The sequence below is a fragment of the Aulonocara sp. 'chitande type north' Nkhata Bay genome, linkage group LG10 (genome assembly GCF_057382095.1).
Source record: "Aulonocara sp. 'chitande type north' Nkhata Bay isolate Kocher_YH1m ecotype deep benthic linkage group LG10, A_spYH_male_GT1.1, whole genome shotgun sequence".
NCBI lineage: Eukaryota > Metazoa > Chordata > Actinopteri > Cichliformes > Cichlidae > Aulonocara > Aulonocara sp. 'chitande type north' Nkhata Bay.
Window position 1 is genome coordinate 2,943,351 of NC_141353.1, and position 17,299 is coordinate 2,960,649.

Genomic DNA, 17,299 nt, shown 5'->3' on the forward strand with positions numbered 1-17,299 from the left:
TACGTTCACTCATCATGGGCAGGACTGTAACAGTAATTTGGGGCTTTTAACAATGTCTTCTGGGTGCTCAACTTTAAAATTTTTTGGGATTTCCACTAATCAAAAATGAGACATTCAGGCTCAAATATATACATACACCACTAATATATGATTAAGTGTCCCTTAGCAAGTTCGACCAGATGGTTTTGGTAGCCATCAACAAGCCGCTGGTATGATTCTGGTCGTATATTTGACCGGCAGCAGAATTGGTAGAGTTTACTTATAATGTTTTCCTGACATGGATCCAGCTTTTAAACACTAGAAAGTTCACTACAGAAGGCTGCATTCTGTTCCATTAACTGTCAAGACTATGTACTTCAATAATGTTGCGGTTCAAGCTCTGGGGGGCCAATCCATGACTATCAGTCTTTCATCGTGTGATGTTCTATCCAGGTTTGCTTTTATTGCATTGACAGTGTGTTTGGATCCATGCTGAAAAATGAAATTGTTACTTCCCAGATCGTATTGCATGGTGGATAAAAATCTGATGGTACTTTTCTGCATTTATAATTTCATCAGTTTTGATAAGATCTCCAACATGAATCGAAAGACCTTCAGTCAGAAAGCCGGGGGAACTATCGCTCGAGAGCACTTTACAAAAATGCCAAAAAGTTTTGGATCATTGGAAGCAAGGTAAAAAAAAAAAAAACCACGAGAAGCAGCTCAGGTTTTTGTACACAAACTATCGCTGTGCCCTTTACAGGTTTTTTTTCTTTTGTAGTTCCAATTTACAAATGTTTCCTAAATGCCTCAGTAGCAGTTCCTGTTTTCCAAGCAACAACAGTAACTGATGTGACAGGAAACCAATGAGGAAAAAATTAATGAATGTATATGTAAACCAGTCTTTGTAGAAGCTAAACCTACAGTTTTTTGATCGAACAAAAAATAATCAGAGCAGCTGCTCCACCTCGGAGAGGCTCACCAGTAGAAACCAGTGCTTTAGTTGGGTACAGCAGACAAAGAAAATTTACATTTATTTGCTGTTTGAAATGCACAGAAAACATTGGATGAAATTTTTGGCAGCCTTTTCAAATTTTAAAATACTGTGGAACAACCCCCCCAAAGGTTCCATTTTTGGGATAATATATTTTTTTATTATTTTTTCCCACATTAATGAAATAGGAAATCCTGATTTGAGATTAAAGACAAAAGCAAACATTTCTTTAAAAGCAGGAGTGCCTCTGCACCATGAAGAGGCCTCTGAGATGAGGCGTATGCAGCTTGTGTCTATGTAAATGTATGTGTGTACAACCCTGTGTGTGAGCAGCCCAGCTGCGCCAGCCCCGAGGCTGATTTTATGGCCTCGTAATTGTTGTGTTGATATATTTCTTTAATATCCAGCAGAATTATGGAAACAGAACCAGGGGAAGGAGTGTGGACAGAGGGAGGAAAGAAAAAGAGAATGAGAGGACAGATGGTGGGAAAAGGGTATCTCCTTATGTCAGAAAGCACCGGCTCCCCGATGCCTAATTCAGCTCTAAACATAACTGGAGGTGTGCGTGCAGATGTCTGGAAAAGACGGATTGTACATATCATTAAACAAAAACAAACACACAATGACATGATGAACTCAAGCACACATAAAGAGCTTAGAGTCATGCACAAACACACACACACACACAGGAAAACCGCTTACATACTGGTCTCCAGTAGGAACCAGTAAGATGTGACATGTTGCCAAGGAAGGCTGAAGGAAGGCATGAGCATTCAAGAGAGGAAACAGTGGACTGCGTTGTGTATGTTTACTGCACTGCACATTGTGTCTTTTATGTGGAGGTGAGGAGAGCCCTGTTCCTCCACAGCAACCCAGAGGGCAGTGATGATACGCTTAAGCCTGCAGGGGATTGTGGGGGATAGGCTGGCTGCTGATAGGCTACTCCCCTGAGACAAAAGCACCCCACCCCCTCCCTCTCCCCCTTCTCCCAGGCTCCCTTTCACCTGGCCAGGTTACCATGCCAACCAGCATCGGACAGTCTCTCCTCTCCTCTCCTCTCCTTGCCTGCCTCCTCTCTCTCTCGCGCTCTCTCCTTCGTCTGTACTCTTAGAAATAGGGCCATTTGTAGTAGCCAGGAATAGAACGCAGACCTGCCATTGATTTCCACGGGAGCATGATGATGATTACACAATCACACCCCGAATGTCGCAATGCAGAAATAAAAGACAACACAAAAAAAGAAAATGTTTCTAATGCCTGTAACTGCTGGTGTTAGCGATGTGGAAAACAGAATTAGCCAAATGGTGGAGTCAGGAGAATAATACTAACATATAATTATGGGTGAATGGCTACGTCGGCGTGGGGCTATTCATATGAGATCAAAGAAAGAAAGCAGTCACACCGTCTCAGAGGATCAATGAGATGTGAGAGGTGGTGAAGCAGGATTACTTTTATTTATTTATTTGTTAATAACAATAAAATGGACACGGACACCAAGCTTCACTTTGTACATCCTGCAAAAAGAAAACTATGCCATCGTTAATGGCTTTTAAGAAAAGTTTGACTGCTGTGTTGGCGCTGCACTTATCAGGGATCACCTCTCATTCACACCGTAATAATTAAAGTGGCACCTCTCCTGTATGGATCCTGGTGTGAATTTCTCTTGGGAGGGTACTGTTTACATCAGTCGTGGTGACGATCCGTTTTTTCCTTGGTATACAGCATCTCTTGTGTGATTGATGTAATAGCTGCTTTTAAAAAGTGAAACCTTTGAATTAACAAGAAGACTTACGGTGAGCCGGCTTCTCCACAAATACAAGCTGTGGATCCCTCCGTGGTGTGAACACTGGGATGCTAGTCTACATTCTACACAGGCAGCCTGGCCAATGTGAGCCAAAGGGCACCCCGGCTCAATGGGGCCACAAGGGCTGACAAGAAAAGACAAGCTGAGATGCATCTAGCTTTATGCCTTGAGGGCACACTGTAAGTGGGCGCTGGGGAAGAGGCAGCCTTGACGTGGGGTATTGCGCTGCGGTGATGACTGGTTCACTGGCTGCCTGCAATGTACTGAAATAATTCCTTTAGCTGCACAATTGGCTTGGACGTGAAGCATGATAGCAAATATAGGCCTGCACACTGGAACAGTGGCTTAGTGCAAGTAGGCTCAATAAACACAATGAGAGTCAAGGGAACTTCTTTGTTTCACAGTCACACTTTTAACTGGTCCAAGGGTTAAACTGGGCTTAATATTTCTCTAAAATTCATTTAGAAAAAAAAAGTGCTGACTACTTTAAATCCAGCAAAGTAGACAACTTACCAGCACTGACTAGTGGAGTGTGCAAAACAAGGCTCATACTTTCTTATACACTGAAAATATACTGCAGTTCTTGCAGTCGACCACTTCTGTTTACCCAGTGAATCCAGCCTGAACCTCCAAGGTCTGTTACAGGTTTGCACTGTGTTGAGAGTAAAAGCAACAGGAAGTGATGCGGTGAGTCCCAAAAGGTATCAAGAGAACTTTCAGAATTACTTGCAGACTTTTTATCCTGTACAAAGCTTCTTTTTTTAAAAAGAAGAATTTATTTCTTCACTGAAAAACAAGTCTTTGTTTAAGATTCATTTCCTGATCAAAGACAGCAGAAAACTAAACTGTTTTGGATTTAGATGAAAGTCTCTTTAAAACCCGGCCCCAAGAGGATTCTGTGCTTGAGACTGCTCCGCGACCATAAGACCATTTAGCACTGCACTCGAGTGACGCTTCATCACTGCGTCTGCAGGCATTATGATGTCTAACAGGCTTGATTGGTTTTAATTGGCCCTGATAAACACTGAGTGGCTGTTGACCGCCTCTGATAGCATCTGTTGTGGATTGGTAATGAATTGACTGAATAGCATCTGTTTTGTAGGTAGAGATGCTTGACTGTAAATGACATAAAAATCATTCATTCAAGCCGCCACACAGGACAAAAAGTGATTACTACTCAAATAAGGAAGCCTATGAGAGAAAAACAAACAGAGTGCATGTGCACACACTTGCTCTCCCCCGGCAGAGAGCGCGAGCAGTTTCTGCTGGCTGTTAGTGTAGTGTTGGTGCTCATCCTGCATGATGCATGGTGTATTATGACGAGACATGAGCCTATGCACAGACACTCATAACAATGAAAGTGCCAAGCAAAGACATCACAATAGATGCAATTCATTTCCCAGGCAGTCCACTACAATAGCCTGGTGGAGTGGGATCTATCCCAAGCACTGCATTAGCTGCCTGGCCCATTATTCTTTAGTAATGGCTGCACTGCTCTGCACTGTATCAGTGCCTTTACAGTAAAGTGTGCACACCTTTGTGTGAAATCTCTGTCTTTGTGTGGGCTTATGAGCTTGTTTGCTCACCTGTGTCCCACACGCACACAAAACTGACAGCATCTTCACCATAAATATTTCTATGCTTACATATGTTAAAGCTTCTCATTCAATCTATTGTTTGCCAATGCATCAAGCCACATGTGGACGGCCAATAATAGTGAGTGAAGATCAAGCCGTCTGTCCATCACGTGACTGGTCCAGCATGCGTCAGATTGTGTGCCTCTCAAATTGGCTCCTAAGCCTCTTAAGTGCTTGCCACTGTTCAATTAGTGTAGGCTGGTCTGAATAAACAACATAAAGGCAGCACACGGTGTACAGGACATCACAGATTCAGGCATTACTGTGGTGCACCGTCTCTGTCAAGCACAGAGAGAAACTGTACGGGTTAATGAGCTCATTGTCCACACACAGACACACACGGGATAGAGGATGAGGTGTGGCTCCCTTGGCACGCGGGGAGATTTGGGTTACTGCACAGAAGAGGCACAAATCAGGACAACTACCACAACAACGGGCAGATGCTTCAGGAGCACAGCATGCACCTGAGGGGCTGCAAACATAAAGAAGACAAAGACAAATAATCTGTTAAATAAAAATCCAAATCTTGCAGTGTGTTTGACACGTGTTATAAATAATGTGGTTTATATAAAGAGTTCAAACCAGTGAGATTAGGTTGTGTACTGTGTTAGAAACTCAAAGTTGTAATCCAAATGCAGAGACTAACTAAACGTTTGTTAGTTTCTAACATGTATACCATCTAATCCAACATCCAACGGTTTTTCCATAAAGGTTTTGCCTTTTCACACAGTTTGACAACCTGGAGATATTGGGTTTACGATGCTACAAACCGGTTAGGCTTAGCTTGACAAAGCTTAAGTGAAGTGTAAGCGTAAATGAGAAAGCTACAGTCAACAAATGATTTTTTCTCCTTGTACTTCTCTGGTGTTTCTGGTGGTTATCAATGTCAAATCCACAATATACTAATCATAATGATAATCAGTCTGTAATATTGCTTATACAACTCGATGCTCTTGTAAGATACACACTGGACTAGAGCACGCACTTTGCAAATGATGATCTTATGACGTCCCGAGCTTTGAGAGTTTCAGAAAACCTAAAGGGGAAAGATTATTTAGAAAGTAGCTTGTCAGCTGATGATTTAAGGACATTTGAGAGATAAAGTAAATGGACTGGTTCTTATATAGCGCTTTTCTACTCATCTGAGTACTCAAAGCACTTTACACAACTTGTGCATTCACCCATTCGCACAAGCACATCTTTCTAAGTGCTTCATAGCTAACATTCACACACATTCATACTCCGATGGATGCATCGGAGAGCAATTTGGGGTTAGTATCTTGCCCAAGGATATTTGGCATGTAGACTAGGGGAAGCCAGGAATCAAACCACCAACCTTCTGATCAGTGGATGACCTGCTCTACCGCCTGAGCTACAGCCACCCAATAAAGGAGTTGTGTTCCAGTTAAAGGTTCAGATTTTTACCAAGTTCAAGAACTCTGAGGTCTGAGGAACGTGTGTTAAAAAATAAATTAAAGACACAACACTTCACAGAGGTGTGAGGATTCAAGTATCAATAAGAAAATTCAACCGTGACTCACACTCAAATGGCCTAAGACACCAAACCGCAGCTACACTGAGAGCTGGTGCTTCTGAGCACACTTGTCTATGAGGTGACATGGTGGGCCTCAATCAGACAGAGGGGGTCATAAAGGAGTTGGAGCCTATTTGGCTGTGGCTGGCAGACAGTTAGACACTCAGCAGGGAATACCCTGCTCGGGCTTGATAAGAGCCGTGGTGGCAAAAGCTTTATCTAACAGCAACCAATCAAAATGAGCGCCGAGCCGCAGTAAAGCAGTTGGAGCTCACACATCCACGGACACATCCACAATCACCAGCTAAAGTTAAGTAACTGTACTTTTTGGTAAAACTCACATATACATTATTTCTGAGGTTGTTGTTTTCACCTTGAAGGAAGCTCTTAAAACCATTCCTACCATTTCTGCAGGCTGCTTTCAACATCTCTCTTTCTGAGAAGATGCGCTGGAATAATTTATGCGCTCTCATGGTTTATTAAACAGACTTTCAACCTCAAGAGGGCAGCATTCCTATTAAAAAGTGTATTATCTATACAAGAACACAAACAACTCAGCAAATAGTTAACATTTTCTTCTACTTACTAAACTAAAGACAAGATAGAAGACATATAGGACACAGAGATGAGGAGAAAAGACGTGGATAACCTATTCCTTCTTCCAAACTCCCTTGCTGTATTCCACAGCCCTCTTTTCCACATGGCAGCTCTTGCTCGCATGCAGAATTCAGGGATTAATGGAGGGGAGCTAAATCCTTGGCCACACAGCAGATAAATGCTGTACTTTCTCCAAGAGATGTGGTGTAGAGGCTGTGTGCGTTGCTTTCGTGGGATTCGTTCAGGCAGAAAGCACAGCGCAAGCAACCGTGGTGACATCTTTCTGGTGGCCTGACTGACTGTCGAAGTTCAGCTCACTTAACCTTTGTGCTTTAGCTTTAACTTTTTGTTTTAATGCACCAGCAGCCGGTGCATGAAAGAGGAGAGTCAACAGGACAAAAACCAAACATGCCAAATTTACATTCTTTGGCTCTAATAGGTGCTGTCGTCCTGTCAGACTTACTTTTGACGTTGAGGTACATCGACTTGCTCACGTCGGCCCCGACGTCATTGCTGACTCTACACAGGTAGAAACCACTGTCTTCTTCCAGCACGTGCTTGATGAGCAGAGAGCCGTTGACCAACACTTCAATCCGAAAGCCTGAGTTGAGGGGGATGGGTTTAAACTGTGGGACTCCAGCGCCTGTCAGAGAAAATACACGGTTTGTCAATAGTAAACTGCATGAGGCAGTCCAGTTTGCTGTTCGATGCTCCTGCTAAAGTCTCAATGAAAACCTTTACAGATAAAAACATTACATTTTGTGCATTTTATTTATACTACAGAAATAGTAAGGCTTTGTTTTATGGGTTCAAATGAGCTAGTGTTAGTCTAGTACGGTTTGAGTACCACATATCCCACAATTCCTTTTTATAATTAAGCCTATACTGTAAATCTGAAGTTTTCAAAAGAGAAATGGTGGTAAGGGACAATAGTAATGCATTTGTTACACAGTAAAACTGACATTAAAAGAGGAAAGAGTCTTACAAATACTGAGATTGTGCAAACTCAGAATTTTTCATTTATACGTAAGTCCACTAACCCCCACTAGTGGGGTTAATTGGTGAATCTAAATTGCTCGTAGCTGTGAATTTGAGAGACCCATCAAGGGTGTCCCCCTGCCTTCACCCATAGCAGCTGGAACAGCCTCCAGCGCCCCCCAAACGATGGACGGAAAATTAAGCTGGCCATACACTGTGCGATATTTGGAGACGATTTTTCAGTCGTGCGACAGTTTTAGGGATCGGCCCGAGTTTCCAACTTGGACCAACTTTGGCAAGCTCAGCCGAGTCTTTTCGATGTGGCCTCACAACATTATCACAACCACAACAGCCGTGGAAAGAGTTGGATGGACATTGCTGCTCAATCACAGCTGCCTGGTCAGCGTTTCTTCATTAGCAATTTAGCAAAGTTGACGGTGTGTGTGTGTGTGTGTGTGTGTGTGTGTGTGTCTGAATGAGTGAAAGACAGAGAGCGAGAGCGAGAGACAGATTTTGTGTTATAAGCTTCATGTTATGGATGCACAGTGTGAGCACTCAGGTCGCATCAGAGCATCGGGCCGTATCGTGTGAGAGCCTGCATCGTGACCTATGAACTTCTAACCTCTGCGATTCAATTGTACTGTTTGAGCAGGAGCTGAAAAACGCGACTGAAAAAGTCGCACAGTGTTTGCCCAGCTTTAGTCCAATGGAAGAGGAATAAAAAACAAGTCATTGTTATTTTATGTGTTTATGTTATGAAAACCTTCAGAGATCTCAAACCATTAAACACACGTCTTCTTGCTCTGCAGCTGCCAGTTTAACTGAAAGAATTAAAAACTCTAATTATGCATTTTTTTTATCTTATATCTCATATCTCAAACTTTGCTGTTGTGTCCAGCTGGGCTGAGAAATGTTACACGTGAAGTACCACAGTTACATAATTTCACACCCACTTCCTCGTTACAGAGAAACAGAAAACTATTCCTTGAAACGCAGGTTTGGCTTGAGGGTTTTTATGCATTCATCCTCATGGCTGTGGACATCGTATTAGGTGTGCTGGCAACAGAGGATAAGCTTGCTGTAGGTAAAATAAATAAATAATGAATAAATAACAGTATTTTTCAATGCAGCAACTCTTCTCAACTCAAGAGAATGATTTTAAAAGTGTTTGAAAACATGTAAAACATCCAACACTTGCAACAAACCTCAGGGAGACGGCTGTGTAATCAACGTGTGTGTAAACTTTGCAGGTTTACCTTTAGAGTATTCCCACTGGATCGTAGGAACAGGATAGCCTTCAGCTGAGCAGTTTAGTATCACTGCTTTCCCGTAGATGCCATCCTGGTCTTTAGGTTGCACCACAAATTTGGGAGGAACTGCAAGTGAAGAAACCTTACTGTGAGATCTTTACATCTAAAAAGTCACAGGAACATTTCAGTTCAGAATGGGGAAAAAGACCAAGTGAAAGTACAGTGTGGTCCGCAAACATCCGCTTTCTTAAACTCCTGAGAAGTGCAGCCACCCCTCATTTCTTTACATTTTCCAGGAAAATGGGAAATAGGAACAGTGATTTATTGAAACGTGTAAACATACATAAATGCAAAAAAGTTTATACAATTCTCACAAGGTTTAGAATTACTAAAGGGCTAAAGCAGGAATGTCAAACTCATTTTATATTGTGGGCCACATACAGCCACACAAACCTGCCCAGAGGGCCTCTTCTGGCTGAAGACATTCTGAACTCTTGTGGGTTTCTTTAAGCAGTCTTCTGGGAAAGTTCTCCCGGCTTCTTGAAGGACATTCATCGATTGTCTTTGGATGCTGGCTGCTGTTTGTTCAATTCTCTATCAGGATGATCCCACAATGTGCACCGTTTGAGATCATTGATGCAGTTAGGTCCATATATATTTGGACAGAGACAAGTTTTTCCTGATTTTTCCAAGTTTTTTACCACAACAAATTTGAATAATAATAATAATAATAATGGATTGGATTTATATAGCGCTTTTCAAGGCACCCAAAGCGCTTTACAATGCCACTATTCATTCACTCTCACATTCACACACTGGTGGAGGCAGCTACAGTTGTAGCCACAGCTGCCCTGGGGCAGACTGACAGAAGCGAGGCTGCCATATCGCACCATCGGCTCCTCTGGCCATCACCAGTAGGCAGCAGGTGAAGTGTCTTGCCCAAGGACACAACAACCAGGACAGAGAGCCCGGGGACCGAACCCGCGACCTTCCGGTTACAGATACGCTTCCCAACCCCCTGAGCCATGGTCGCCCATTGAAATGAAGTAACTCCGATGCGATTGAACTGCAGAAGGTTGAACAAAAAGACTGCATAAAAATGTGAGGAACTAAAGCATTTTAACACAGTCCCTTCATTTAAGGGGTTCAGTTCTAATACTCAAAGTCTTGAACTCATGGACATCACCAGATGCCGGGCTTCCTACTTTTTAATGTTCTGCCAGGCCTTTACTGCAGTTGCTGTTTATTTGTGGCCCTTTCTGTCTGAAGTTTAGTCTTTACCAGCTGAAATCTTGTTAAAGAGTAAACTTGGCTTTTTCCACAGCGTTGGTGATTCCACCTCTGGGCGGAGTCACCGCTTCATCACTGACAGGCTGCACCTGGAAGTAATTTGGCTGCCAGCGCTCACAATCCCTCTTCGGCAGATTGTCTGATAACCTCAGTTAGTGAAGGCTGTCACAGCTCATGTTTGATACTCATAGTGTTGCTCATACTTACCTGTGCTTCTCTTTCACTCGCAGTAATCCTCTGGGATGTCATTACCTAACCTGCCATAAACTAACCTCTTCTCAGTCGCTGGCCTGCCCGGCTGCCTCACCGCTTCACTGCTGCCTGCCTACATGCCAAACTCACTGGAACATCTCGGACCCTCTCTGGACTCTCTCTCGGCTCACCCAGACCATTTACCCCTTCGCACTTTGCGCCCGCCTGCAGAAAGTAAGACTGCACGCAATCTATTGTGTCTAGAACTCCCTTTGACGTCTGCTTCCTTCAGTTACAGTGACTCCGAACTCCCCGGCTCCGTGACCCCAGTCTAGCCTCTTCCTTACCTCCACGCCACAGGGTTCCTGTGCGGGCAGTTACCCCGTATCGGGTTTGCTGGCCCTTGAACACGTCAGCTCTTGGGCAACACTCATGGACTCTTTTCATAGCTTGGAATTTTTACTGTTTTGTGATTTTCATGTGTTGTTGTTTAGTATCTATCATAGCCATGCTCTCGTTAATCCTAGTGTTGTTATAGTTCATGGTAATCAGTTTATCACTGTGAAACTCAAGTGCTTAGTTCACAGTGATCTTTATTGTTGTTAAGTTCCTTCGGTTGAATCTCCAAGGACCTCGTGTGTAGGTTTAGTTACACTGTTGCTTCCTTCACTCTCTGTAAAGAAAGTGTTGCCTTCACTCTTTCTCCGTGCTTCCGTGTGCTGTCTACACTCGAGTCCATACTTCTGGTGGCCACTGGGCCGCGACAGCAAGATCAGGTGACTGACTGGTCCATTCAAGTATATTTGCCTTCTTTGCTTCAATAAACCCCTGGGTTGCTTTAGCTGTATGTTTTGGGTAATTGTCCAACTTTATTAAGAAACGCCACCCAAGAACTTTGACTGCATTTAGCTGGATGTGAGCAGAGAGTATGTCTCCGAACACCTCAAAATTCATTCAGCTGCTTACTGTATCACATCGTCAATAAACAGTGTCCCACTGTCGCTGGCAGCAGTGCACACCGAGGCTAACACACTGCCTCCGCCCTGTTTTACCAATGATGTGGTATGCTTTGGATCATGAGGTGTTTCACACCTTCTCCGTATTTTTCTCTAGCCATCATTCTGGTAGAGGTTGATCTTGGTTTCATCTGTCCAAAGAAGGTTTTTCCAGAACTGTGCTGCCTTTTTTAGATGTCCAATCCAGCCTTTCTATTGTTGAGGTCTTGTACCTTGCAGTGAACCGTCTGTATTTACTTTCACGCACTGTTCTCTTTATGGTAGACACGGATATCGATACACCTTCCTCCTGGAGAGTGTTGTTCACTTTGTTGGCTGTTGTGGACGGGTTTCTCTTCACCATGGAAATGATTCTGCGATCTTGCGGAGTTCACCAGTGCTTTCTTTCTTTCAGGATGTGCCAAACTAGATTTTGCCGCTCCTAATATTGTAGCAGTATCTCAGATGGGGTTTTTGTTGTGTTTGCAGCTTAAGGATGGCTTATTTCACCAGCATGGAGAGCTCTTTTGACTGCATGTTGTCTGTTCACAGCAAAATCTTCCAAATAAAAGCACCACACCTCAAATCAGGCCTCTATGCTGTACATAACTTTTTATATAGCTGTCTGTCACTTCTTGTTTTGTCCACCACTTGAAAAAGTACCCAAACTGTTTAATCTTTGGCAGTTTTCATTGATTAAACTTTCAGAAAGCCTGGAGAATTACTGCTCAAAGCCAGTTAAAAAATCTTTTTACAAGAAAGTCTGGCTGCTTGCACGTGAAACATAAAGAAATGAGGGGTGGATCCAAACTTTTCCACAGCACTGAACTTCTGTAAATCACATCCAGATTGACTCTCTTACCCATCTCTCCCCTCCTCACCTCGGACAATGAGCTCACTCCGGTGTTCCACAGCAGCAGCCTGATTCCGTGCGATGCAGGTGTAGTTGCCGTTATGCATCAGTGTGAGGTTAGAGATACGCAAGGAGCTGGTGAAGTCTATGTTGTCTATGGTAACGCCCAGGCTGGCCGGGATTGGCCGACCATCCTTCTGCCAGGTGATGAAGACGGGCTGGTCACCAGACATAACCACACAGGGGACGAAGACTCGCTGGCCGATGGAAAACCGGGGAAACTCAAATGGTTGGATGGTGGGCGGGACTGTAACAGAGACGGTAATAATGCTTCAGGCCTGCGGGTTACAGGTTGTTTAATTTCAGCCAGAGCTACTCAAAATCACTAACCACTCATGCACATTAATAATCAACACATTAACATACTATACACCGCGGCTGAGCTACTTTACAAAACACTCGCATAGCAACTCATTAGGCCCAGTTCTCTCTTTATCACCTTATTTTCCACATTAAGCTGTGATTTTTCAGGAAAGCAAGAAATATTTTATTAGCTCGCCTCATGTGGAGCAGCTGAAGCCTCTCAAAACATAAGCATATAGCATTCACTCTCACTCGGCTCTCTGGGGACACTGTAGCCATCGTGAGAACCAGATGCTTTGAAAAATTAATGATTTAAAATAACATTGGAATAAGCAGCACTTCAGCGCTTATTTAATTCACAACAAAATAAGCATAATAGGTTCCTGGGGATTCCCTCTCGGCAGCGGTGGAATGCTAAGCAGCTGAGAGGCAAATTAGCCAAGGTGGAATAGAAGTGTCGCTTTGTCTATGCTGTGTGATTTCCCCCTCAAACGCTCGTTAGCACGTCAAGATCAGTGAGAGTGGGTGGTGTGGGGGGGTGGGGATCGGCCCATAGGACAGTTGAAATTATGCTGCGTCACTGAAGAAAGAGAGCCATCGGAGGTTATCATCATCTGGCTCTTCTCAGTCCTGCTGCATATTCAGATGAGCTCCAGATAAGCTGGCTGGGATGATGGAGATGGTGCCTTGCTATCAGTGATGTGAGTGCTTTTTTCATAGGTAGTGATATACAAATATCACTCTGCATATCTGTGTTTTCTGCAACGAGGAAAGGGGGCATACACCTCAGATGGAAAGGCACTACGGGGTCAGTGTGTACACCGATAAAGCCGTTCCCTTTGAATTGCAAAGAGATTAATGACAGCGTAACCACAAATGTATTCTGCAAACACAGAGTACAATACAGTACCGTACAAATGCGAACGTACATCTGAAACAGCTGCTTATTGGCCTCGCAGATGGGTAAACGTGATGATGTCGCACAGCTAAATGAACTAAATCTTGTTTTATTGGACCAAATATAGAACGAGTCCCGTGCTGTCTGTCTGAAAATCAATTAGACTGTTTCATACCTTTCACTGTAACGTAAACGCTCTGGTGTGTGGACAGCTGTGGCTGCACCAGCACATTACACGTGTATTCTCCTTCATCCACCTCCTTCTGCACGTCAAACAGTTTCAGGGTGCCGTTGTTCTCGAAGGCCCGCTGTCGGTGGTTGTACGGCAGCAAATTGGAGTCCTTGTACCATTTGATGGAGTAGTAGGGGTAGCCAATGACACGGCAGTGGATGTACATGTCCCGCCCAGCGATGGCAGTGAGGTTTTTCATTGGTCTGATGCTGGCAGGCCCTTGAAGGACACATTGGAGAGACAACTCTCTTAAAATGATTTTGAGGTGGTTTGTGGTGTGAAAGTTAGCTTTTCTGTGTTTTGTGTGTTTTTAAGACACCACAAAGTTGTACATGCCTCGATTCACTCTGATACTGTGACATAAAAAATGACCCAGATGTGCGTAGGGGTTACAGACTGCTCGATTAAGCGAGAAGGACCGTAAAACACAAATGAGACTACGAATCATCACAGGGTGGACCGTTCTGCTGTTCTGTTCGCGTCACATCCTGCTTTGCCAGATTCAGGGATTGGTGCATCTTTCTGTTTGAGACTGTAGTGAATATTACCTTTTGCTCCCACCTCTTTGGTGCAGGCTGTGATTGCTTCTGACAAGCATTAGAGTCGAATGTTCGCTTTCTCCACTCATGAAGCTATTATCAAAGCCATTACTCACGTTGCCGCCTTTTGTGCACACTTGTGAAAAACCAACAGAATAACCAATAGGCTTCCATAGCTCAGTGTCTATCAGGGAAATGGACTATTAGGTGTCTCTTTAAAGCACTGGAGAAGACAGTTTAACTAGGCTCTGCAGTGTACTTGGAATACAAGCGTATCCTGGGTTGCTACTCTCTTTAGCACGATTAAGGAGCCAATGACGTGAGAAGCAGTCATTACACGTTCTCCGCGTTGGCACCTGTGGAGATTTATCTTCATTGCTTGGCTGCATTTGGCATCCATGAACCCTCGCTTAAGGGCTGGAGGATCGCCCTATTTAGCCCCACAACATGCAAGACTGAGCAGCAATCAAATCCGACCAATCTGTACAAAGAAAGCAACATTCCCTCTCTGCAATAGAGAAATAATAATGTTCTGGAAAGCACGGCAAGCTTGAGCGCCCCAGTGTCACTACATGACAGCAGCAATTCAGCAAGCCATGTCCCTGTAGAATGCATATAGCAGTACAGTCAACAGTAATAACTGTCCTGATATAGAGATGGTGAAATCCAAACGCAAAAATACCCCCAAAAAACTGGAAAAGTGGAAAGATAACAGGAAAAGCATCTTCTGGGCGTCTTGCTATATTCTGAGGAGAAACAGAGCCAAGCTACGCTATCAGATTTAAAAGTATGTGAAAAGCTAGAAACACGACAGCATAATAAAACCTCTTTCATCACGTGCACTTTTAAAGTAGCCAATCAGAAATGCGTCAAAACAGAGTGACTCAAGGCATGTCGATGTGTATATGTGATGGTGTGTTGGAAGAGTTGATCTGACAAGCACCTCTTACGTTTATTCGCGCCTGGTAGGAAACGGTCCCAGCTGAGTTGTTGCAGATGCAGCGGTACACTCCTCCATCGGGGACTTGAGTCTGGCTGATGTTCAGATGACTCACCACGTGGCCCTCGGCATTGGTGTAGTAGGAGATGCGATGGCGGCTGTCCCGTACCACGGGCTCATCGTCCAGAGTCCACGTTACCCGCGGCTCTGGCGTGCCCTTCACTGTGCACGACAATGACACAAACTCGTTGACGTTGTAGACCTTCTCGCTGAACGAAGCCAGAATTTTGGGGGTGCCATCTGCACAGAGGGAGAAAATTCACACGGTGATGTATATTTTGTTGTTCCCCTCATAAGGGATGCATGTCAATTCATATCTGATGCTTTTGAATGAGAATCTTGTCCAAATCTGCACTTTTAGTGGAAAACATGCACATCTCCAGTATAAAAAGCAGTGTCAGAATGAGGAGCAGATTAATCCAGCTCCTCTCTGGCTCCACAGCATTATTGATTATCAATATTCCCCTTATAGTACCCTGGTTATGGGAGACACTGCAGCAGCAACCAGCTCATGTACAGCTCAAGGCTTTTCAGAAAATCTTATAAAAAAGGGCTGGGCCCTGCAGGATTGAGCTTCACACAGCACAGTCTGGACTTGCATATGCATAGATACACACAATTGCTGTGCACACAAAACCAAAATGGTGCACACGCACTGCTCCCACCCACACGTCTCACTGTGAATTCTGACCTTCCAGTATGACTTGAACAAAGTCCTGGGCAGACATCTTGCCATGTCTGGCAAAGCACTGATAGGCTCCTCCGTCACTCTTGGCCATGCCAGCCATGACCAGGTTCTCTCTGTTTTGGCCTGTCATGCGGACACTGTTACTGGGGTAGATGAGTTCTCCGTTGCGATACCAGGACAGCTGATACTCCTCGGAGCCCGTTACACCGCAGGACAGTGAAACCTGGCTTCCCACGCTGCCTTTCACCTTCCGCGGACTCACCATGACCTTGAGGGGCTCTGTAGTTTAGTGGAGGTACCAAGTTATCATCATTAGATAGATGATAAAATGTAAACAAAAGTGCTTCACACTTAAAAAGCAAAAGAATCTGCCTCTTTTGATTCGTTGCTCCATAATAAAAAAAACTCCACAGCCTTACTTAGCACCATCACAAGGACACTGACCTTTTACCTGCAGCCTGCCAACCACCTCGGCATTGCCGTAGCCATTCCACACCTCACACACATACGTCCCTGTGTCACTGGGCTGGGTTCTCTCTATGAGCAGGCCTGTCACACTCTGTTTGAAGCGCGAGTCTGTCTCCAGCGGGCGGTTGTCCTTCAGCCAGCGGTATTTGGGTACAGGGTGACCAGAGGCCTTGCAAGGGAGCTCCACTCGATGAGATGCCATCACCTCACGGCGCTCAAAGCTATCCAGGATGTGGGGTGCAGAATTGGTCGGATCTGCGTGGGTTCAAAAAGGGTTAAATGCAGCACAAGGAGTTAAAAGTGGAAAAGTGTTTAATCGTGAACTCATGAGTAGCCAAAGGAAGAGAATGGGATTTTTTAAATTTTAGTGTAATGGCTCTAGTCCCCCCCCCCCCCCATCAGTAAACATGGTACAACCCTGCCTATCTTGTGAATGAATGTCTTACAAACTAAAAATACTGCATCAATACTCTGAAATCTGCAGAGTGACTCTTTAAATGGTTTTGGAAAGGAGGGTATTTTTCTATCCTGAAGTCCTCCCCCAAACTGGAGAGTTCTCATGGCCTTTACTGCCTGTCACCCACTCTTTAGTTCAAGGGTTTTTATCCTGTCGCCCTCCGTTTAATTCAACTGACCAACATGTTTTTTTTTACAAGCTCACATTTATTTCCATATGGTCCTCTCACATGCAGTCAGTGTTTCTGAAGGCACACTAAATCAACAGCAAACCCTATCTGACTGTGTCATGGTGCTTCCTGTCCTTGTGTCTGATTACTTGTCTTGTGTCATTTTATCCAACAGTGTGTGGTATCACCAGCTGGTATTTGCAACACATTAACCATATTATTCTAAACTGAAATCAAGGCAACAGACTGGGACATTTTTAGAGGGTTTACCTGCTGTTACTGACATATGCTGGGGCCGATGTGAATGCCATTATGAAACTTTTATCAGATCAAACACACCGCAGTATTGAAACTCACACACTGATTACCTTAAGCTTTAAAT

The 17,299-nt window shown here is 44.1% G+C and overlaps 1 protein-coding gene across 2 annotated transcripts in view; it reads right to left on the reverse strand.

Annotated features, from left to right (window-relative positions):
• Window positions 1–17,299, reverse strand: part of dscama (Down syndrome cell adhesion molecule a) — a 116,636-nt gene that overhangs the window by 25,320 nt on the left and 74,017 nt on the right. For both annotated transcript variants that reach the window (XM_086307814.1, XM_086307813.1), the window contains exons 5-11: window positions 16,268–16,546; window positions 15,827–16,102; window positions 15,079–15,375; window positions 13,540–13,815; window positions 12,132–12,410; window positions 8,780–8,899; window positions 7,009–7,188 (exon numbers count right to left, since the gene is read on the reverse strand). In XM_086307814.1, coding sequence (XP_086163940.1) covers window positions 7,009–7,188; window positions 8,780–8,899; window positions 12,132–12,410; window positions 13,540–13,815; window positions 15,079–15,375; window positions 15,827–16,102; window positions 16,268–16,546 — 1,707 coding nt within the window. The remainder of the gene's footprint in view (window positions 1–7,008; window positions 7,189–8,779; window positions 8,900–12,131; window positions 12,411–13,539; window positions 13,816–15,078; window positions 15,376–15,826; window positions 16,103–16,267; window positions 16,547–17,299) is intronic.